The sequence below is a fragment of the Tympanuchus pallidicinctus genome, unplaced genomic scaffold (assembly GCF_026119805.1).
Source record: "Tympanuchus pallidicinctus isolate F22 unplaced genomic scaffold, pur_lepc_1.0 scaffold22, whole genome shotgun sequence".
Lineage (NCBI taxonomy): Eukaryota > Metazoa > Chordata > Aves > Galliformes > Phasianidae > Tympanuchus > Tympanuchus pallidicinctus.
In genome coordinates, this window is record NW_026294739.1 from 2804644 (window position 1) to 2828355 (window position 23712).

At 43.0% G+C, this 23712-nt stretch overlaps 2 protein-coding genes across 7 annotated transcripts in view; both read left to right on the forward strand.

Moving 5' to 3' along the window:
• Positions 1-13805, forward strand: part of ARMC8 (armadillo repeat containing 8) — a 57855-nt gene extending 44050 nt beyond the window's left edge. For all 6 annotated transcript variants that reach the window (XM_052687301.1, XM_052687306.1, XM_052687302.1 and 3 more), the window contains 11 exons: positions 799-894; positions 2572-2654; positions 2955-3036; positions 5167-5253; positions 5624-5716; positions 6211-6360; positions 8092-8187; positions 10301-10396; positions 10875-10947; positions 12308-12401; positions 13199-13805. In XM_052687301.1, the coding sequence (XP_052543261.1) occupies positions 799-894; positions 2572-2654; positions 2955-3036; positions 5167-5253; positions 5624-5716; positions 6211-6360; positions 8092-8187; positions 10301-10396; positions 10875-10947; positions 12308-12401; positions 13199-13232 (984 nt within the window). In that variant the 3' untranslated portion in view covers positions 13233-13805. The remainder of the gene's footprint in view (positions 1-798; positions 895-2571; positions 2655-2954; positions 3037-5166; positions 5254-5623; positions 5717-6210; positions 6361-8091; positions 8188-10300; positions 10397-10874; positions 10948-12307; positions 12402-13198) is intronic.
• Positions 13806-13962: 157 nt separating this feature from the next.
• NME9 (NME/NM23 family member 9) lies at positions 13963-23702 on the forward strand. The gene is made up of 6 exons (XM_052687316.1): positions 13963-17431; positions 19666-19723; positions 20505-20608; positions 21621-21692; positions 22894-23010; positions 23615-23702. The coding sequence occupies exons 1-6, from the start codon at positions 17399-17401 to the stop codon at positions 23636-23638; spliced, it is 408 nt and encodes a 135-aa protein (XP_052543276.1). The 5' UTR covers positions 13963-17398; the 3' UTR covers positions 23639-23702.
• The last annotated feature ends 10 nt before the right edge of the window (positions 23703-23712 follow it).

The following is a 23712-nucleotide window of genomic DNA, read 5'->3' on the forward strand; positions in this document are numbered from 1 at the left end:
TGTTCTTTGTATTCTTCTTGAGGTGAAGGCTGCTCTTATGTCTCTGCCCAGCCTTCTCTTTTCCTGGCTGAGAACCAGTGTTCTCCATCTGCCCATCCAGGTCTGCTCTCCCAAAGTCAAGACTTTGTATGTACTCTTCATCTTGCCTTGCTCACACATTGCAGGAGCTTGGATGCCACTATTATCCCTACAGCTAATGTTTTGCCACTTGATTATCATACCTCAGCACAGACACCATGTGTCCCATGGTGCATCATCCTCATTCACCTGTCCAGCACCTGTGTTGTTACCTTCCTGAAACATCTAAACAGCACTTTGATGTGTTGCCTTTACAACAGGAACTGGAAGTTAACACTCTCCTTAAGCTGTAGGTCCTGTGGTTTAGGGGTAGGCTTCAGTTCTGTCGATAAAACTTTTGATTCTGTCCCAGTTTTTTCCACTTCTCCTGGCTTGTTCCTTTAAGTTTCTGTTGAGTAAATAAGACTTTTTGCCTTAGTATGGTCTGGACAGAGCAGTAACATCTGAGAAGTGTTTTGACATCAAATTGTTGTAAGCAAATATTATTTAAGTTGACTTATCTGTAACTCAGCAGTGACATTAACCATACCCTAAAATTATTGTGTTCAGATGATGATGAGTGTGGACATCAGCTGATGATCAGCAGGTTGTTTGTATTTCTGGCTGCTCTGTGTATTGTAGACAAAACCCCAGGAAGCAACTATTAGTTTACAGCAAATAAGGAAATACCACCTGTAATTTTTAGTGTCTATATTTGATATCTGTACTTTATTTAAATAGCTTGACCATGATTTGAAGCATGCCCATGAACTGCGCCAGGCTGCTTTCAAGCTGTACGCTTCCCTTGGAGCAAACGATGAAGATATTCGAAAAAAGGTGGGCAAAACTGTTAGCAGTGAGGCAGAGCTGTAGCTGAAGGGCAGCCCAAGAGCTTGGATATGTTTTGCTCCTTCCACCTCTTTGTTTTGGTGTAAGTTGAGGTGTGAAGGCTTGCTTTCTGTTATGTTAACACAGCCTTCTACAGTGCACTTTCTTTGAGTGGAATTGGAAGAAAATTTGTCTTTCAGTAACAAAATAGAAGAGTAAAGTTAGTGTGAATTTTTCATGGTGACGAACTAGATTTTCAGAATGAAGTCTTTCAACATGCTGTGGTCCTTGCTACTCAGAATAGAATGGAATAGCTTAGTAGAAAGGAACCTATAAAGATTATCAATCCAACTGTTATCAGTGCAGGGACACTGTTGTGACATGTGGGTCTTTAAACATTTCTGAAACCTGTGTTTTGAGGGACAAAATTTGCCTCTATTATAAAATAAATGTTAATCCAGAAACAAACCCTAGACAGTCAATCATATTTTGGAACCAAATCACAATTGATTCCATGATTCTGAAGTGACCAAGGGGTTTGTGCTATTGGAGTGTTTGGTGTGAAGGAAAACAAGTTCTACTCAAACAACAAAGAAAACATTGGAATTCAGGAGTAGTCATGTAGTTAAAAGTTTGAAATTCAGTGTGGAGTTGCCATGTGAAACTGAAATATCAGGCACAAGAGGCAGGAGAGTTTTGAGTTTATTTACTTACTAAAGGGGATAAATGGAAGAAATGTATGGGCAGGTAGGAGGTGGAAATCATTCAGTGCAAAGATAACAAGCAGGAGGATTTTTTCAGTGGGGAACCATTCAGAATCTCCAGATTTCACAGAGTCATAGAATCATTTGAGTTGGAAGGGACCCTTAAGGCCATCTATCCCAACTCCCCTGCAGCAGACAGGGGCACCTACAGTTCCATCAGGTGCTCAGAGCCCCATCCAGCCTGACCTTGAGTGTTTCCAAGGATTGTAAAAAGTTCTTCCTTGTATCCAATCTAAATCTCCCCTCTCTTAGTTTGAAACCATTTCCTACAACAACAAACCCTACTGGAGATTCAATTCAAACCCATACATTTCTCTTTTTTTTTTTTTGCAGGATTAATTTCTTTAGTTAATAGCAAGGATCCCTTCTCTTACATTTCAAAGAATTGTCTTTTGTAAGTGATGGGAGTGAACAGGGAGAAGTTGCTTTATTATGTAAAGGCCTTCTTCCACCATGGTACGAACTCCCTTTTATCCTAGTTTGAAATGCTCATGAGGGCCACGTCTGAATATGGAAGATGAGCAACTGTATCTTTTCCAGATGGCTTTACTACATGTCTCTGATCTATAGTTTGTATATATTTTGTGCACTCACACATGCTGTCTTTCATTTTAGTATAACATTGAGTAATACATTCTGTATATTATACATATATTTTCTTAATTATCATCAAGACATTTTGGAAGCAGCAGTGGAACAGAGGGTATAGATATCTTCCAAATCATGTGCAGATGCACACTTTATTCCACTTAATCTGAGACTCTAAAGGGGCTTGTTATTTTTAGCTGTAGCTTTTGTATGATATTTAAAATATTGCAGACAGAAAAGAAAAAAAAACAACAAAAAAAACTCCCCCAAAACAACCACCCCATAAATGTTCATATTATTTTATTCATATAATATTGATTACTTTTTGCTCTAGATCATTGAAACTGAAAATATGATGGACCGTATTGTTAATGGCTTATCTGAATCTAGTATCAAGGTGCGATTAGCTGCAGTCAGGTAGGATGCTTTTTTGTTTCATACAAACAATTTTTTTTTGGTCAAAGTCTGATGTTGCACTTGCTAGAACTTCAGTTTTTCAAGAGCTGAAGTTAATCTGAAATCTACTGTTGGAAAACTTGTTAAGGGGAGAAAATGATCCTGGACTAGCACGGTATTTTCTTTTGCTGTTTGCAAGCTATTGGTCATCACGTTCTAGGCTGCATTATTATGTGCAAAAGCAATGTGTGTGTATGTGTAGAAGCATAAGTGTACCTTTGTGTACTTTTTTTCACAGTGGGTGTTTCTTTTCTGTTTTAGGTGTTTGCACAGCTTGTCCCGTTCTGTTCAGCAGCTCAGGACAAGTTTTCAGGATCATGCTGTATGGAAACCTTTAATGAAGGTACGTGAAGTCAAGTTGCAACCACACAAGTTTTCTGCTTGGTTATAATGACATGGAGGATATGGTGTATGCTTAATTTGCACGTGTTTCTGTAGAATCGTAGTGGATATGACTTAGAAATCAAGTCCGTGCAAAGAGTGCTGTGGTTCATGCTTTGCTCTTTTTTCATCTTTTTCTTTCCTGTGATCAATTAATAAAGCTACATTATCCCTAATATTTAGTCTTGTAGGACAGTAGGACTGTATATCCTTCAGTTCAGAGTAGATGGAACAGTTCAGACTTGGTGTGTAAGTGCTACAAGAGAATTTAGGCCTGTTTTCTCCTGTAGTTCTCTAGTTCTCATTGCAAACTAAAACTGAAGCTGAAGAATTCAGCAAGACTTTTTAAAATACTTTTTTTTTTAATTAAATAAAATACAATTATCCACCACATTAAAATACATCAAAATGCACCTAGTGTTTCTTGCCCTGTAACTAAGATTGTCACTAAGTGCAGATGAATAGACCAGTTTCTTAGTGTCAGTGTTTTTTAGCTCCTGAAAATGGGGAAAGAGGCAATGCTGCAAGGAGCCTGAATGCTTAGGCAATGTAGGCGCCCATGAGAATGACAAAGAAAAATGCCTGAAATGAGCCTGGCTCTCTATTCAGAAGTACAGAGAAAGCCTCATCAGCAAAGCTGAACTGATGAATCTGATAGTGAGGCAGTCCCATGAGCTGACTGTCTTCAAGCTTCAGTCAAAGTACTGCAAGGAAGGAAAAGATCAGGAGATCTTTTGGCTCCTTCTGGTGGTTTGGGTGACTCTACAGAAGAAGGATGCCTGTTGGACACGCTGCTCAGGCCTGTATAAAGTCTCACTGACTTTCTCTGATCTGCTTATGTTCTAATTCTCAAAAATAATGGACTGTACAAAATTGATTTGCTGCTCATCTTATTGGCCTTTTATGAGGCTTGCAAGTTCTGCATAGTCACAAAGCCATAATTCTCTGATGGTCAATATTTGTGATTGTCATCTGAAAGGGCTTGGAAGGAATGGTTTGAATATCTAAAAGGTTGCAAAAATCCCAACTTGGAAACATCAGAACTTGTAGAAATGTAAAACTAAAACGTCAAGCTTACTCAAAGAAGCACAACCAGTCTAGAAAGGGAGCTTTGTGAAGAAACTTTGCAAACACTGCTGCTGGCTGTTGCTCGCTGTAATTTTGATTAAATAATCTGGAGTCAGGAATTCTGTCTGCTCATTCCAAAATGGCAGGAATTATTCTTAAGTGAAAAATAAAATAAATTTTAAATAAAGATAAATTAATTTTCAATCCAGCTTGATAATAACTAGAGAAGTTTCTTCACTTTTCCCTAGCATATATAGCTGTATTGAAGAGGAAGGCTTACATCTACAGGGCACTTGTAAATGTACAGAACTCTGTAAATGGAGTAATTGTTAACGTTTGCTTGCTGCTCTGAAACAGATGTTGGTACAGACCACCCTCACTCGTTTCTCTTTCCTTGCTGGAAGAGCAGTTGCATCCTCCTTACCTTGCCAATCTCTCCCAGACCACACTGAGGGATGTTCTGTTTAAGGATGGCACGTGTGGGTCCCACCTGATATCCTGGCATACCTAACAGAGTTTATCTTGTTTGAGGTTTCTCACTTTGCCAAAAAGACAAGGATGACAAAATTTGCTGTATTGTATCGTGCTTTCCTTAAGGAACAGAAGTTTTGAGGAGACTCCTGGAGCTTCCAATTTTTGATTTTTATTTTTTGGTAAAGCATGGTATAGAGGTGTTCTGCAGGTCACAGCCTGTTCTCTGTTGAAAGAATGGCCACTGAGCGGAATTAAGTCCATGCTTTGCAGAACAGGGCTTTGTTCCCTTTGATTTCTTTAAAAGCCACATGAAAGCTCTCAAATCTGACCTCTATGAAACAACTTTGCTTTGCTCCAGCTTGTCATGCAGTGCGAAGTATCACATTGAATTAAATGAGCACTGTCTGAATCTGCACTACAAGCATCCAAGTGTCTCCAAATGTGTAGCATAACAAAGTGCAGCATAATTCCAGATATTCCATTTCACAGTGATCCCTGCCTTACCCTCCTAGTTGACAGAGATTCTCCATTCTCCCCTTCATGACAACAGGTTTTACAGAATGCTCCGAATGAAATTCTGATAGTAGCATCTTCTACGCTATGCAATCTCCTTCTAGAGTTCTCACCAAGCAAAGAGGTTAGTTTGTCTTTGCCTCTTATTGTTTCTGGATAAAAGCTACCCTGCTGAGTGGTTCAGAAAGCGTTCCTGATGGGTATCAATTATGTGTTAATTGTCACAGAGTTGTAACATTAGGCAGACTGAAATCACAGGTTGCTTTCTAATAAAAAGTAAACCTGCTTACAGTGGTGTGACAGTTAAATATTGTTGAATAGTCAAATGTATTCTCTGAAGGGGAAAAGAAGTGTAAATGAATTTTTTGACTTGTAGAATAATGCTTGTCTAAATAAGACTCGTGAGCACCAAGAAAACAAACTTTAACTGGGGGTATGATTCTCTTACAGAATTACTGCTTTTTTACGTTTTTGTCCCAACTTGTTCATTTTAGCCTATTTTGGAATCAGGAGCCATAGAACTTCTATGTAGTTTAACACAAAGTGAAAATCTTGCCTTGCGAGTGAACGGCATTTGGGCTTTAATGGTGAGTAAAATACTGATGGAATGCTGCTTGCAATTGCACTTCTGAAGTAGTTTGTTAATGTGACTTAAGGAACTTGTGAGTTGTTACTGGAGTCAGTGTAAGTGAAATCTGTTTTTTCATTCTGTCCATTTAAAGAGGGGAAGCACTGTCAGCCTGGAACACTTCAACAGTTAGAAATGAATGAGAAGCCTTTCATTCAGATACACATTTGGTTGTCTGGATCATTCAGGCAAATATTTGAGCAGTGTCAGTAGCATGATGGGCGCAAACAAAAGTGGGTAATAACCAGGTCAGCAAAATAAGCCATAAAACTGTGTGGATATTGATCTATTGCATAGCCATAAACACGCTGTTATGGAGAATTTACAATTCTTTGTAAGTTATAACAATTTCGGGATTACTTTAGCAAGGACATATATATGCTTGCAGATAACTGTCTACTTAAAGTAAAAACTCAAGCTTAAGGTTTAAAAAACACTGTCTTTTTCTTTCAGAATATGGCATTTCAAGCTGAACAGAAGATCAAATCAGACATCTTACGAGGTCTGAGCACAGAGCAGTTATTCCAGTTACTCTCTGATTCCGATGTAAATGTTCTGATGAAAACTTTAGGGTTGCTCAGGAATCTTCTGTCTACTCGTCCAGTAAGTAGAGCTGCTAACAGACTTTCTTCTGATCAAACACACAGACGGGGCAAATTAATGATTTTTTTTTTTTTTGACAAAACAAAGATTTTGGCTGAAAATACAAAATGGTTTTCTGTTTATTGCTGTTCGATGCATGGCTAAAATTGAGGGCTCTGCTTTGCGTTTCTCCCAGTATCTGTAAAGAAAAGTTCAAACCAGCATCAGAAAAATTGGAAAGAATTCTGTACATCCACTGAAACTTGGTAACTTACAAATAGAGGACTGGACAGTTGTATTTCATCATCAATTCCATGACATTTAGCTTCCCACAATATTCTCCAAAAAATCTTTCAGTGAAACTTGTCTGGAATAGCGATGAGAGAGTTGCACTTGAGTCAATATGTGGAGAGGTGCTTTGTGTGGAGGATACCTGACATATTTCTGTTCTTACCCAACTGTATAGTGAGTACAGACTTCTTGAATTTGACTGTGGGACTGTGCGCTTGGGAGAAAAATGCATACGCTCGTTTTACAGCCTAAAATAAAATGGTTTGAAAATGTAAGCCCATGAATTGTTTTTGACAGGGAGAAAGAGGTATTGGTGGAGGAAAAGAAAGGGGTAATCCCCTGTGAAGAACAGAGGGAAAGCATGCAGCAAACATTTGGCAAGCCAGCATTTTTGTGGGGGAAAAATACCACGAAGCCTCTACTGTGCATTTAACACGTATTGTGTTTCTACTACAAAAAGGTCACTGCAAAATATCTTCTGATAAATGTACTCGTTGAATCTCAATAAGCTTCACAGAGAATTTACGCTGTCTTGATGTGAAGATTTTCATGTGAGAAGAGCAACCTGTCATTCATTAAATTCACCCTGAGCTCCGACAGCGAAGTCTCGTTATTTTGAGGTGTTATTTGTCTGACCTGTCCCAGCTTCACCTACTGTCTGTCACAATTCAAAGCCAGAAAAACAGCCAGTGCTAGCAATTGTAAGAAATCCTACAAGAATCTTCATCCATAAGGAGTTCCGGCTCAAAACATTGCAGTGTGTGCTGTGCACTGGTTATGTCTGGTGGTCACTCCTGAGTTTTGCTATCAGTTCCTCCAGTAGATCTGGTTTCACTTTTTTTTTTTTGCTGTTACTCCTTGTGACCACTTTAATTCTTGTGCAGGTGTTTGTAGTCCTTAATCATATGACATTTTTACCTGTAAGTCTCTGACCTTGAAACAGTTTTCCTCAACTAGAAGTAATTCATGCATCTTGTCTTTCTGAATCCTTTAAGATTTTTTTTTATTCAAATGAGGATGTCAAACCTGGTTGCAGTGTTCCAGTAACTGTACCAAGAAGTTCCAGGGGAAAAAAAAGCCGCACTTCTTTAGCCCTCTTTGATGTCCTCCTGTTATCAGAGGAGAGAAGGTGGTTCTTTCTAACTGCAGCATCATACTGAGAGCTTGCATTCAGCAGGATTTGGTCTTCAGACTATGGCCAAATAGGAACCCAGTGTTTTGTTTTCTATAGGTTTCAGTGAACCAAGAACCAAGGCCCATATCATGTTCTCTCAAACGTGACCAGGATTCAAATGAAGAGGAATTTTACCAAGTGTTTCTGCTGCTTTGTGTTTTGGGAGACCTTGCTATGAGCTAAGAACTTTGTGCGATGTTGCTACTCTTTATTTAAAGTAATTCATGTAGGAATGCCACCTCTGTGTCTGGAAAATTACTTCTAACTATATTTTATTGCTTTGACAGCACATAGACCATATAATGAGTACTCATGGGAAGCAAATCATGCAAGCAGTGACCCTCATTTTGGAAGGGGAGCACAATATAGAAGTCAAGGAACAGGTATCCTTTCTTTTGTTTCAAGTTCTCATGGCAGAATACAATTTGAGAAACATCTAGAAATGCTCACTGTTCTCATCATGTTAACTTTCTTGAGGATTATGATGTGCTGTGGCTATTTTACTGAGGTCTGTCCACTTAATAACTTCAGTACCTACAAGAAATTCCTCTTCAGTGCATTATAATAAACATGTTGGAATTGAATTAAAAAATGAAAGAATTAAATGCAAGGCAGTAGCATGGCAGAAAGGGGGCAACGGGGACACGGGAAAAGAACGAAGCCAGTATTTCATGCTGGGAAAAGCTTCATGGTTATTTGCTCCTGCAGCAGCTGTTGGAACAGTCAATAGTGAAGAATAGTGCTACTGCCTGCTTTGCTGGCAAAACGTGTTCTGGTGGGAGCTGTGGCATCTCAGCTGTTCTGGGGGCTGTGGGAGCCAGCAGTGCTCACAGCAGAGGAGACAGTAACAGGGAGAAGAGCATGCTGGTGTAGCCCAAGATAAGATCAGAAGAGCAGAGCATGCTCTCAAAAATTACAGCTGGAAGAATAAAAACATACATGAGTAAAGGGAAATTGAGAGAGGAGATGTCCAACAGGGAAAAGCATCTCTGGTTTTAGAGCAGCATAAAGGTGCCAGCTTACAGAGATACTTTCTGTGAGGCTACCACAGCAAAAGTAAGAGGATGGACGGCAGAATTTTGGCTAATTATGAGAGATGAGGGCTCTGTTTAACTATTTTCACACAGGCCATGTGGTGGTGAATAATGGAGGCATTGAGAAGCTGTGGGAGATTGCAGAGGAGCTTAGAATGGATATTGATGGTGAACAGCATGGCAAATGTCTGTAATCCCTAAATCCAGAGTGATCTAAATCTCTGCTCGCTGAAGAGTGGGCTGAAGTAAAGAGGTCTTTTGTGGCCATTTAAAATGCAAAATTAGCAGAAAAAATACCAACCCACACACACACACACAACAAAAAGACTAAATATGTAGCAAGTTTAGTGAAACCATGATTGTGAAACAGCTGAGGATTAAACAGTTGTTTCTTTCTAAATTGCTTTTGATAAAGCTCTAGTAAGTGAAATGGCCTTTATTGCAACAGGAGGTGATTTTGCCTGCCAACCTCAGAGAATTATTTTGCAGGAGAAAGTGCACCTCCTGGAAGAAGGCTGTTGTAAAGCTGAATGTAGTTTTGGGGCCTTAGTATACAGAGCACTTTGCTTACCCCTGCAAAGAGATAACGTGTTTTTGTTTCAGAAATAACTCTTACACACAACACTGCACACAAGTAGGATGGTGCTTATCACTGACTGACTTGTTAGTGTGTCATCAGCAGCTTTGGGAAATAATAGATGTCTGCAACTGCTAACGTGAATGCAGCTTAGACAAAGGCATCACACACGTGCTGGTCATTCTCCAGAGCCCTCCTGCAGCCACATGCACAGAAAACATGGCCGAGTTCCTGCACATCTCTTAAGGGAAGAATTCACAGAGCATCTCCCTGTGCCTCCTGAGCACCAGGAAAGCTGCCTTTGCAAGTCTTAATGCCTTGTGCACGTAGTGCAAACATGGGCTTTGTTGCTTCAAGGTTGTCTTGTAAGATGGCCTTTCTAATTCACGAGAAATAAGCAGGTGCATTAGTAGTTGGCTTGAGTTACCTCTGCAGGTAAGATGTATAATTAGAACTTGTGGGAAAAAAAATATTTCTCTGAGGGATCAGCAGACAGACCTGTTTTTCCTTTTTCTCACCCAAAGAACTACATGGATGTGTTGTTTTTTTTCTAGCTGCTGATACAGAACAGACTCCAACATATTGTACCTTTTCTACGTGCTGCGTATTTCCATAAGAGACTTAAATTTCACTCACTGAAATGAATTAATGAATGTTGCTTAATTTTTTAGAACAGCAAAAGCTGTGTTTTTGGAAGGGCTGTTCAACCACAGTTGTTACCGCTTTGGCACTGACGAAATGTAAGCAAGCTGGAAACTCCAGATTAAAGATATTAAAACTAATTAAAGGAATTGTTTGTTACAAGTTCTAAGCTGCCAGGAAAACTGTATAAATCATAGGATGTGATCTGCAGCCAATATTCTTAACAGTTTTTGTCTCTTTCAGACGTTATGTATTCTTGCCAATATAGCAGATGGAACAACAGCAAAAGAACTGATTATGACCAATGATGACATTCTGCAGAAAATCAAATACTACATGGTATGGGGGAATTTCTCTTCAATGTTTTATTTTGATCTTTTGCCAGAATTAAAGATGACACTTCAGCATTTATTCATGTGAACTGTTGGTTGTTGCCATGCACTTAGCTCTTGTCTACCCAGTTATGTTTAAGAAATCATGCTGTGCAGCTCTATCTGGCAGATTAGAAGGAATATCCAGTCTTATTTCCCACAGTAATGTTATGCTGACTTAAGCAATGCCTTTAACAATTCTACTTGGAAAATTTGTAATGATCTTGAAAAAGAAGCATCCTGTAGATAGATCTCTTACATACAGAATTGACTGAAAGCTATTGAAGTGTCTTATGTCATGGTGTCACCTTTGAGAGAAGTTACAGATACAGAATTTGTCCCAACTTTTTCTACCTCATTTGTTACAGGATGAATGCCAAAATGTAAGTGTGAGAAATTCTGAATCTCTTCTTCTAAATTTGAATACTGTTTTTTTCTGTATTTAGAGTCATTCAAATGCTAAACTTCAGCTTGCTGCCATGTTCTGTATATCTAATCTCATATGGAATGAAGAAGAAGGTAAGAAAGCCTCACTGTTAATACACAGACAAGTTACTACCCTGATCAAAAGGCTAGTGTTGCATACTAGTCATTATTGCAGTGCAATGGAATCCAAACCATAGAAAAAGGAGACATCATTATAGAATCCAGAGCTCTGTTTCGAAGTTGCCACAGCTGAAGGAGTTTTCCATTGCTGTGTTTTAGCTGAACTGTGCTCCATACTCCCCTCTCCTTAAGCTGGTTTCTGCTGCCACTCCTTTCCTATATCATTATCATTATCTTCTGCAATATGGAAGAAGTGAATGTGCTCAGGACATAGAAGAAAATGTAGAGAGCTGTTCTGGGGCAGGAAGGGAGGAAGATGATGTCAATAAAGAAGAGCTGATGAGTATCACATAGATTTCACCTGCAGCATTTCTGCAAAATCTAAAAACAATTGGAACAAAAGAATCCCAGTGAGGGGATTGTGGAAATTCATCGTTGGAGGGAGCAGACTCACTGGGGAGAATTAGATGGCAATGGATTAGAAAAGGGCTTTGTTGGAAAGATATTTTTCCCAGACCTGAATGGATTTGGGCAGTGAGGGTCTGAAACCAGTAAAATGATTTGTGGCTGGAACTGGGAGGAATGGGAAAAAGGAGTTGTAACCCTGTAGCTGTAGTGGGAGGCAACTGGGAGGGAACTGAAGAATTCTGCACCATCAAAACAACAAAAAAAGTGGTTTTGTTGTGAGGGATGGAGAGGACAAATGGAGGCAGCAGTGTGTAGCAGGAAGGAGAAGAATGGATGGGAAGTGGTGTTCTTTGAGGAGCACTGGGGCTGGGAGGAGGGCTTTGTTAGGTGGATGATTTACGGATCTTATTGACTGTGCTGATCTTCAATAAAGAAATTGGTGCTGTTAGGACATTTTTTTTCCTCCAGTGTAATTCCACCTATTCCTATTCCACCTCTCTCGGGTCACTGAATTTTGTTCAGCAGTGACAGTTATGCTCCAAGTGTTTTTCTGCTCACAGTGCTACAGCTTAGACTTAAAAATCCACCTCCAGTTAAATGTCCTTTGTATCCAAATCAGAAAAATGAGATTAAAGAAGCTTGACTTCAGTTGCTTGCATTAGGATAAAATTTGTGTGGCATTTTGCCCTTGAATTATTTCTTTTTCTTTAAACACATGCATACTAAAATACAAAAAAGAAACTAGAGCTCTGTTTCAGAGTTGCCACAGCTGAAGGAGTTTTCCATCGCTGTGTTTTAGCTGAACTGTGCTCCATACCCTCTCCTTGAACTGGTTTCTGCTGCCACTCCTTTCTTCTGTTCTGCATATGGTTTTGTTTTGTGTTTTTTTTGGTGATATTCCCAAGAATGTAATTTATTGTTATAGGTTCACAAGAACGCCAGGATAAACTGCGAGACATGGGAATAGTAGATATCCTACATAAACTGAGTCAGTCGTCGGATCCAAATCTGTGTGACAAGTGAGTACAAATACAAAATAAAATCCAGAAACACGATGAGAGGAGAATCTTTGCTTTTATGGCGTGATCTTCTGGGATGCTGAGTTGGCTTGGGTTTTGGAAAGGACTGTTAGAGTGTGACAGCATGGCTGGGAGGTGTGGGCTCAAAGGAGAAGCAAAATTTTCGATTGAGGTCCTAGTAATTAACACTGAATTAGCTGAAATATTGATTAAACTGTAACCATAGTTTTTTGGGAGGTATTTGTAGCCAAAATATCATGCAAACTTAGATTGCATCAATTGTGCTGTTCTGACTGCTGCTTTTCACCCTCTCAGCTCACTGTGTGGCGTTGGTAGGGGCAGTCTTACTGACAGGAATGATGTGCTTCTCGTGTGGGCTGTGTTCCTGATACTGACAGGTTCATTTCTCAGCTGCAGTCACTGCTTTCATGGTACATTTGTAGCATACAGAAAAAGAATTGCTTTTCACCAACTGAAGGGGGATTTCTTTGTTTAAAAATTCAAGGTTTGAGATACATCCTCATCCACACCGTATCTGACAGTCGCTGGCTATGCTGAACATCCTAGTGTACATGGTTAGATGGCCTTGTTCTCAGGTGCAGGGGGATCCTTGAACTGTTACAGCCCACACTGCACCACCAATGAGATCCTTCCAAATGAAGGAGGCAGCTATTCAGTTTCCTGTCACCTCACTGGTTATCTTCCCTGTCTTGCTGATGTAACATGTAGTTTTGCTCATACAGTTGTTGACGATAAAGCCAGAACCCAACAATTAACAGCTTGTTTTTCTCTTACAGGGCGAAGACAGCACTCCAACAGTATCTTGCATGATCAAAGGCTAATGGAATCTATGGACACCCCTCATGTCTACTTAAGGAACAGCAGGAAATATTCCTGACTCCTTATATTTGCACAAGTCACCTTGGGCTGCATTTTTCTTAGGTGCAGGGAGCTGCTTTGCAGAAACAGTTTAAATGATCAGGTCTCCAGTGCACTTGAGAATTTTTTTGAGGTAGTTTCTTTACTCAGAGGACTCTTGGGGGGTTGTTTTGGTTTGTTTGTTTCTTTTTTTCCTGAGCTACCTGGACTTTGGAATAGAACAATCAGTCATCATTTTCCTTTTGGGCCTACAATTTTCTGCTTTTGCTGCAGCCTGTGTGTGTGGATGTGTGCGAGTGCGTTTGAGTGCGTGTGTGTGCTTGGATGGACGTGTGTTGGGTGTGATACCTCAATTTTGTTTTTCCTTTTTTTGTGTGAAAATCTTTTTCTACAGGTTTTCAAGGGTTAACCATTGTTTGCTGTACGAATACTTCAATGAATTATATACAGTTTGAATGAAATGTTATTTAAAAAAAAAACGAAAACTGTTGTATCCCATAAAGTTTATTTTGAATTTTGAACAGATGAATGTTTTTAAGTAAAATATATGCATTTCTGAACTTCAGCTTAACTTACATTATACTTCCTTTTCAAAGAGGAAAATAGGGGGAGACATATATCCCGTATATCCCAAATTATAAGCAGCACATTCTGTACTGACAGGATCCAAGAGTTAGCACTGTCCTGCCACACAGGGTCACTCAGTACTGACGAAGTACTCAAATCAGCAGAATGGGTCAGCAGGATTGTTCTACGGCCCTGCACAGTTTTGGAAGAAAGTCTCATGCTTTGGAGTTTGCATGACTGTTGACTTTTGGGGGAAGTGAGAGGTGGCTGCAATATAAGCAGGCGTAAGCTCTTGCTGTAGAAGCCAAGGATTTTCTCAGATAATTACTGAAGGATTAGTTGATTTCACTAATGATACATACTTGCTGATCCCTAGTATCAGTAGAGAGAACATGTTGCAAAAGCTACACTTTCACAAGACCAGAAGGACCTGGCAAGCAGTGATTAAGGGATTCTTTTTGTTTTGCATCCTTTACCTTCAGTCATAGTTAAGCAACATGCAAATCATTTCTGTTAATGGGTGCATTAAGTTGGGGAACAGATTGAAATTATATTTTTTTTTGTTTTTGCTCAGTCGTGTTGCTATACATTGTGTGTATATGTACAGATATACACACATGCATGGATTTGGATACCTGGGTGATAAGTGATGGGATTTTACTGTATTCAGAAGCTTAAATTGTCTGTAAGTTCCTGAAATGGTGCCTGTAAGTGTGGAAAAAATTTGGGGTGCAAATGAAGACTGTGTGTAAGGTTAGACTGGAATGCAAGACCCCCCCCAGTGGCTTCAGGATTCAGATATGCATAGGAGCTAATGGAGCAGAAGGAGCTCTCCTTCGTGCAGTTCAGGGTTGTTGCTTTCTTCCCGTGTCTACTTTCTAATTTCAGGTTAGGCCATAGTTTCAGTAGTCAATCTCCACACACTGTATCTACACAGCACTAACAGGCATGCTAAGGGTTGCAGCCTACGTCTTAAACCAAATCTTTCATATGTTACCTTGAGCTTCAGGAAGGCTGCTGCAAGAAGAGAGGTCTGTAACTTTGCTAACCAGGTTTGATAAGTATCTTAATCTTTAATTTCTGATGAGAAGATCAAATTGTGACAGCCTTACTTCTTTCAGAGGTCACCACTCGTGTCAGAAAATGTGACCGTGGTTTGGCCTGGAATTTGAATGCGCTGTGTATCAGATAACTGTTATCATGTGGTTGCAGAGGAGAATATATACAGTTCATGTAATTTCTTCTGCTCTCGAAAGACAAATAAAAGTGAGCACCTGACACTTTTCCCCCAAGCATTGCAGTAAGTGACTGGAAGTTTTTAGGTCCTTCTGCAATTTTTTCTGTGATGGACTTTGGAGGCCGAACAAGAATCAAAGTGAAAATAAGTGAGAACTTGATAAGTAGCAGTACCTCAGAAATGAAGTCTTATCTATAAAATCCCATCAGATACATTTTGGCTTGACCTGAGGGAAAGTTCTGAGGCAGGTATTGTGAGTGTAAAACTTTACAGTGTGTATCTGGCTTCTGAGTTCTCACTCCTGCTTCGTACGTTTAGGAGCTCCAGTTCCTTCACATCTCTTTTTCTCCTCCTCCTCCCCCAATTTGCTTTTCTGAGTTTGGTTCTATAAAACTTTGGTGCCTAAAAGTGTTCAGAAGAAGGGTGAGTAATACCTGTGTACATCTTTGGAGGTGGTTGGTTCCTAAATTCTACCAGAAATGATAAAAACAATGCTCAGACAATCTTGTTGCTGCGTGAGAACAACTGCCATTTCCCGCAGGTGTTGGCAGGGCGAACCGTTGGATGGAGAACATTTTTACCTTCAGTTAAGCTTTGTGAATAATTTTTCCTGTTGCTATAGGTGTGTACAAAGAGAAGAAAATAGTGTAAATAAAAAAAAACTTTACCAGAACATGTAGGTTTTTCTGAACTTCATGGAACAGTCGGCACTCTGTGCCATCTCCACAGCCCCACAGTCGCTTCCTGAGGCTTGCATGGAGACAAATGTGCTGGCCAGGCCTTTGCCAGCTTTGCTTGGGTGGTGCATTTCTTGAGCTAGAGTTTGCAGAACCAAAGCAAGCAGAGTTTGGACACAACACAGATGATCACATTTCTGCCATCTTTGTGCCGTTTCTCTTCCTGAAAACCAATCAAACCTAATCAATTTTTTAAGTATATTTGCTCCTTATGTCTGTTTGCAGGGTCCAATGATGATAACCATTCTCTCAAAGGTTACATGCGTCCAAGTGATTGGTTTTGCTTTGGAGTGTGCTGGTGATCAGGCAGCTCATGCTTGGCTGTACCTCACCACTGCCAGCTTGCTGGTTGGGATACTCTCTCAAAGTCAAATGAGACAATTTGCCAGTTGTTGCTATCACAAATGGAGCTCCTGGTAGTGAAGCATGCTGCTCGATGTGCTCAGAGGCATCTTGTGTTCTTAAGGAAAGCATCTCATATTACAAAAAGCCCCAAACTTTTACAGCTTTTAGCCAGGTAGTAGCTGCCCTGCCTCTGTCGGTCTCCCTAAGGCAGTGATATAGCAGGCAGAGGAATAATTGCAGTGCATGAGGTTACGTTATTGAAGTCAAGAAAATAAGTTTTCAAAGGGGATGAGCGAGTAATTCTGACATGTAGGCACCTGTTAGGTATAAACGTGAAAATTCAGCTGTGGTCATAATCATTGGGGTTTTACTGGGGGCTCATGTTTACATAGAGGTAGCTGTGGGGGCACCCTGGAGTGCAGTGCTCGCCCACGCTGGTGATGCAGGCTGGGGATTCCCTGCCCGCGTCCCTGTGACACCAAGCAGTGTCACCTTGAGCTTGCTGGTGGCAACAAGGGAGGGCAGCTGCTGTACCAGAAGCCAGGTTCTGAGCCAGGAGGTGGCCAGCTGGAGGATGGCTGCTGTTTGCCAAGGGGCAGGGAGCAGGTTGAGGTGTGCACCAAGGAGCCTGGCACAGGAGTCAGGGTGAGCAGAAGCTCTGTTGACCTGAACGCTTGCAGGCAGTTGGATGCTCGTTTCAGATGAGGGAAGAAAACTTACCATGGAGCTGTGTTTGGAGAAGGGCTGGCAGCTTCTCACCTGTGCTCGATGGGGTGATTCTGGCTCTGTGCCCTGGGTTTGGGAGGGATGAGGAGTGGAGGGGGACATGCAGCAGAAGGCAGAGCCGGGTGGGTCGACCAGGCAGAGGGGCTCACAGCAGAGGGAGCCCAGCTTCCCACAGCAGTGGGGCAGGAGAAGGGCAGCAGGGAGGGCCGGGCTGCTGTTCTGCTGCCATAGCAGCGTTGAGGAGCTGCCAGGTGCTGCACAGGTACCTGGGCCCAGTCTGCTCCTTCCGCAGGCTTGGGAGTCCCACTGTTGTAGTTTTGGTCCAGAAGCTGCAGCAGCGCTCAGCTCCAGCCCTGCTCTTGCTGAGTCCTGCTGGGTGGAGAAGCAACGGCAGGTAAAACTCTCTCTGTGGTGCAGGTTGGCAGCGGTCGGAATCACGTAATTAGAAGACATAATTAGAAGACGGCGGCAGAGCGTTGCGCAGCGACTGCTGTTGCTGTGGAAGAATGGCTGCAAAGAGAAAGGAGGCGGTCCTTCAGGTCAGTGGGAGCCAGCCGTGCTGGAGGGCCTCTCAGAACAACTTCTAAATTCATGGAGAATTGAAAGAATGTAGTTTGGTCTTAGGGTATCTGCTGTCAGAGCCCTGCTGTGAGATTCTGGTGGTAGAAAAGCGTTCCTGAAGGCAGGTGGGAAGCACTGGGGAACTGCAGCAAGACAAATACGGCCCTGAGGTCAGTGCCAGGGGTTTGTGTTGTTTAGAGGTTGCTGCAAAGCTGGAAAAAGTTGGGAGGTACCAGGAAAAATTCCAGGTTAAGAACTTCATAAGTCATTATAAAAATTGGAGATCATGGGGTGAGGCTGTGAATATGTAAGAAGAGAAAGGTGAAGAGTTTAAGCTAGGAATTATTTCTGCTGCTGCTCGTTGCACTGCATTCCTTTGTGATGGCAAATGTTTGCAATGAAACTTTGCACTTCTGGCAACTAGCTGCACATCCAGCCTGGGAGATCCTAGTTTAGGTCTGCACAGGTGTGACTGTGGTGCGACTGCGTGACCTGAGCCTTGTGTATGGCGCAGTGAGTTGGCTTGGAGATGCTCTGGGTATCAGAGAAGAGCCGTAGCCTGGCTGCTGCTGGGCATCCACGTTAGCAAAGCACTTTGAACAGTGCTGGCATTGCTTTCGGAGTCCATCAGTTGAACTCATTATTGCAAATTGCGATCATCATCAATGAGTTGAACTCATTAACGTGCTGTGGGACGCTCCGAGGGTGGTCCTAGCGCTGCTGATACCTGGAATAATTGCATTTCTTAACTCTGCAGATGTGCTCTGATAAATTAGGTGTGGGGTCACATGCTGAAAACAGAGAAAGGCGTTGGAACAGAGGGAGGTGTCAGAACAGCTCCCTGCTCTGAGCCAGGGGGGTCCTGGAGAAACTGCGCACCCTGACCTCCAGTGACACCTGAAAGTCTGCAAGAAGCCGCTTAATTTGCATGGGAATTTCCACTCTGAGTTCTTGACTTGGGAATTCTATCAGTCTTTTAATGTGCATTGGTGTTAATTACTGAATAATAACCCTTCTTGCAGCTTACAGTCTTCCAGTGTATTCCGGTACAATACTGAATGTATTTAGGATTAATGATACCGACTGAGAACGCTACTAGGAATCTTTGTTGTTCAGTATCAGCACAGCAGCAAAGAAGTAATATTACCAACATGAGTGATTCTTCAAAGTCATTTGGTTAAAAAATAAAAAAAATCAGAACAATTTATTTAGAAAACGCCAGGTTCTACTAACCCTGGGTGTCATCCTTTTTTGCTCCCCTGCAAGTCCAAGGGCAACCTACAGTCAGCTTTTTTAGCACATTCCAATGGTAGGGATAGTTTATTGAGTTATTGCTGACACTTGAGTAGCTTGTGCTGAGCCACTTTTTATTATTTTACTTTGCAATAACATCCTTGACAATTATTCTTTGATGCCCTTGCGTGACCTGCGCTTACAGAGGTAGGCTGCTCAGCAGAGGAGGTTGGTGGAATTACTGGGGACGGTGTGGTCTTCCAAAAGCTTTGCCTGCCCCTCCGTGCTGCACCCCATGGTTGGTCACAGGGGTCACCCCATCCCTGCTGTGAGCAAAGCTGCTTGGACAGAGGGAGGGAAGAAACCCCTAGCCCTATGGAGGATGGGGACCTGTAAAGAAATGTGTCCACGGGGTATGTAAACATGGGTTGGCCTGAATGCTGCTTTCACTTTTAGGTGATCCCCCAGCTGCAGCCTCTTGCCTAACACACCAAAGGATTTGCAAAGCACATAGTGCTGTCCTGATGCTAAGATCAAGACTGTGGCATGATCCATCCAGATACCAATGGCACTGCTGGTACAGTCCCCGATGCCAACACCCCACGAAGGCACAGGGACCATTTCCCTGCTCACCTCCCAGAATAACTGTCTCTGCAAACCAAAGGTGCTGTCTCCAAGCACCCAGACTGTTCAGAGAGTTGCTGCTACTGAAAGGGGAGGGCTTGCATTTGTCCAAGTATTCCTATACCCCTCCATATGCCTGTGCAATGCTTTGGGGGGGGAGTAGTCTCCCACTTGTGTTCTGGCCCTGCCCTGCTCACTAGAGGAGTGCAGGCAGGAAGATTTTCCTGCAGTGTTCAGATTAATGCCTCTGAACGGATGTCTCTGTCATACAGGCAAGCACACAGTGACATGTCGATATGTTTACAACTACCTGGTGACTTGCTGTTGCTCTGACTGCTTTTAAATTTTCACACAGATGAACATCAATAGCCAGGAACTTTGGGAGGAAATGCTGTGTCTTGAAGGCCTCATTGGTAAGGGCTTGGTCAACACACAGTGTTGATTTGTTCTGTGTTACAAGCACTTTGGTCCTGTTAGGAATCAGTTTCTGCTGATACTAATGTTTGGATGAACCCTCTATTTCTCTTGCCCTGAGTGAAAGTAAGGAATATTATACCATATTACCAGAAGCTGTACAAGCTGGAGGTTACCAACTGATGTGGGACAGTTATCACTGAACTACAGTGGCACTGGTGCAGGAGCCTCGAGTCCCCCATCCAGCCCCAGGCAGGGGCAGGGAGATCCCAGTGCAAGGAGCAGCTCTGGCTCTCAATGTGGGGGTCAGAGGGTGGCTAGGTGAGCCTGTGCAGCAAGTTACCCTGGAAAATCTGATACCCTCAGGGTCACAACCACGTGCATATATCTTTTAAAGACTCCACAACGTTGTGAGCTTGTTATTTTTAATGCCATTTGACCCTTTGATCTATTAGTATATCAGTAGTTAGTTTCTACTGTAGTTGAATCTGCAGCCCTTGTGGAGCTTGGCAAGAATCAGAACTATGAGAGCAACAGCCCCAGGCTGCAGCTTGAGAGGCGCAGGTTGGACCTTAGGAAAATCTCCTTCCCCAGGAAGGTGATGCCATAGAGATCACCAGAAGGGGACACTTCATTTCTGTGAGGATTTCAGGTTTCTTATGGCACTAATGGCCTTAATGCAGCCCTCTTCCTAAAGATTACCCTGCAAAGTGCACAAACCAGCCTATTGGTGTCGGTCTGAAATCCATTCTGACCCTATTCTTATTTTCATGCTTGCAGTTGTTGATGCATATCAAGCCTGGTGTGGCCCATGCAAAACAGTAGTGGATCTTTTCCGAAGAATAAGGAATGAAGTCAGCAGTGACCTTCTGCACTTTGCTGTGGTAAGGTCCCACTTGGCACTGCTTAAAAAAATCCATATTCTGTCCCCTGAACATAGCAGGTAACTGAAGTCATTCATCTTTCCAAATCCATCCAGAACAGTAACAGTGCAGAGTTCCAGCCTGTGTGAATGAACTTGCTGGATGCAGGTTGGTTACATCACAAATAGCTCATACCATTAAAGATTTTCAGGCTTGAACAATTCTATACTTTGCAGATGTTTTTCTGCAAAGGAGAAGGCTTGAATGCAACTGATCATTTTGATTCATGACTTTCATATTTTACCAGCTCTTACTTTGACTCTGGCAGCAAACTTGCTATTCTTGGGCTGGGTGACACGTTAGTTGGAAGATGTCTGCCTGCTGACCTGGTGAACTTTCCAAGGGACTTGTTTCTGCAGTGTGCACCAAATTGCTTACGCAAATAACATTGGACAGGATGAGCAGCATGTGTGTTCCTGTGCCATACAGGGAGAGAGTGAAGGAGCTGGGTTTTCAAAACCTGGAGAAGGCTCAGGGGCAGAGCCAAGAGCTGTCTTTGGCTGCCTAATGGGGCATTATTAGAGAGGGAAGAGACAGGCATTGCTCAGTGGTACGTAAGAAAGAACAAGAGACAACAAGATTGAATTGTGGCAGCGAAAATTCCAAAATATACAAGGGAAAAAAAAAAAAAGTGTTCAAATAGGAGTGATTGGGGCACTGGGACAAGTTCCCAGACAGCTGTGGAGATCTGATTTGTAGAGATGCTCAAAACTCCATTTCACACAGCCTTGCACACACTCCTACTGCAGCCCCAGCTCCTGCAGGCAGAATCTCCCAGAGACATCCACAGCTTCGAGTGTGTTACTGAGCTGAGACAAAATCCTTGCCCTGACCAGTGTCATTTCAGCCTGGGATTTTGCTGTACATGAGGGGTGAGTGCTGGGCAGTTCTGAGCACAGGCTGTTCTGTGTATGTTCCTCTGAAGCAAAAATATTTTCCCATAAGCACCTTTTTTATCTGACATCCTTTTTAGGCTGAAGTTGATTCCGTTGATGCTCTGGAAAAATACAGAGGAAAATGTGAGCCCATCTTTCTCTTCTACACAGTGAGTGAAAAGTTTCTTACAGTAGTTACACAGCAATAAATGTGACTTAGCAGTGCAAACAGCTGTCTTCATGGAGAGCTGCGCTACTGCAGGGCCTCACTGCTGCCACAGGCTGCTTCCCTTCATCCTCAGGGACATCAGTAAAGAAAGTTGTTCCAAAATTTCCCTTTCGTTTTGGAGTGGAGAAGCTCTGCCTATGAGGAGGGCCTGGTACATAATTTAATATCTCTACTGTCAATCTGGATGAGGGGATTGAGTGTGCCCTCAGTAAGTTTGCAGATGGCACCAAGTTGGGGGGAAGTGTTGATCTGCCTGAGGGTAGGAGGGCCCTACAGAGGGATCTGTACAGACTGATTGCTGGGCTGAGGCCAGTTGTGAGTTTAAACAAGACCAGTCCTGCACTTTGCTCACAACTCCATGGAGCGCTATGGCTTGGGGCTTGGAAAGCTGTGCAATGGAAAAGGGCCTGGGTGTGTTGGTTGATGCTGAGCTGAACATGAGCAGCAGGGTGCCCAAGCAGCCAAGAAGGCCAGTGGCATCATGGCTTGCATCAGAAATAGTGCAGCCAGCAGGAGCAGGAGGCGATTGTCCCCTGTACTCAGCTCTGGTGACGCCGCACAGCGAGTGCTGTGCTCAGCATGGAGCCCCTCACTACACTGAGGCCTTGAAGTGTGTCCAGAGAAGGGCAGTGAAGCTGTGAGGGAGGGTTTTGGAGCACAAGACTTATGGGGAGCTGCTGAGGGAGCTGGAATAGATCAGTCTGGAGAAGAGGAGGCTCAGGGCAGACCTTATCAGCCCCTGCAACTCCCTGAGAGGAGGCTGTGGCGGATGGAGGTCAGTCACTTCTTCCAGATGACAGCAATAGGATGAGGGGTGATGGCCTCACCTTGTGCCAGGGGAGGGAGGGAGGTCAGGTTGGGTGTTAGGAAACGTTCCTTCTCAGAAAGAGCAGCGAGGCGCTGCACAGCTGCACACGGAGGTGAGACAGTGAGCTGGAGGTGCACAGAGCTGTGGGGATGTGGCACTGAGGGACGTGGGCAGTGGGCATGGTGGGGTGGGCTGGGATTGGACCTGGGGATCTGAGGGGTCTTTTCCAGCCTTAACGATTCTGTTATAACACAGGACATGATGAGATGGTCTGGTGATTTCCAGAGCCCAGGGAGCTGGGCTCACTGACAGACCTGCTTCTCACCCTTTTCAGAAAGGAGAACTGACAGCTATTGTGAGAGGAGCAAATGCCCCATTGCTGCAGAAGACCATTCTGAAACAGCTGGCAGTGGGAAAGAAGGTTTTGGAGCATGGAGGAGAGCGTTTTGTGGTAATCAGGCTCTGAATCCTTCTTGTTAGAGCCAAAGCTCAGCTTTCCAGTGCCAGCAAGGTGCTGAAGCTGGGTTGCTTCCTGCCAAAAACCTATCAGTTTTTCTGGGCTGAGCCTGAAGGCTGATGTGCATCCCATGTCACAGGGTTGTGCAGCCCTCTTGGATTTAAGGAAGAAGCTGAAAGGGTGGTTGTGTTTTTAAACCCTCTGTCCTCCTAGGAGAAGGAAAAGCAACTCCTCACCTTGCTCTACAGGATGGAGGGAGAACTCTGTGTTTTCTCTTGCTGAGCTCACCCACCCCTAGCATTAGTTATTCCTTCAGGATACCTTAGCTTTTAATTCCATAATCTAGCAGCTCTGATGACATTTCTCAGGCTGCAGGGGCGGGCACTTCACTGCACTGGGCCCTGCTCGTTCCTGCGCTGGGATATCGCTGTGCAATCACTGGCAGCAGCTGTCCTACAGCGGCTGTGCGGGGCACAGCGCTGCTGAGGAAATGCAGCCTTTGTTCTGAGCTCACTGCAGCCGTACCACTGCATCCCCTGCAGCGACTCTCACTGGTAACTCTCCACGTCACTGATGATTTCTTTCCCTCCCACCGCAGGCTCACGTCCTCGACGCTCCCTAGTCCAGTTTCGCTGCCGCCGTCCCGGGGCAGCCGCGCACTTCCCAATAAACCGCTCCGTTCCATCGCCTCCGCCC

What these genes read in the sequence shown, in the direction of transcription:
- NME9 (XM_052687316.1), top strand. Translation starts at nt 17,399, where the DNA reads ATGGCTGCAAAGAGAAAGGAGGCGGTCCTTCAG. An exon ending in GTGTCTTGAAGGCCTCATTG is followed by an intron (nt 19,724 to 20,504) that starts GTAAGGGCTTGG and finishes TCATGCTTGCAG; the next exon opens with TTGTTGATGCATATCAAGCC. An exon ending in ATGGAGGAGAGCGTTTTGTG is followed by an intron (nt 23,011 to 23,614) that starts GTAATCAGGCTC and finishes CTCCCACCGCAG; the next exon opens with GCTCACGTCCTCGACGCTCC.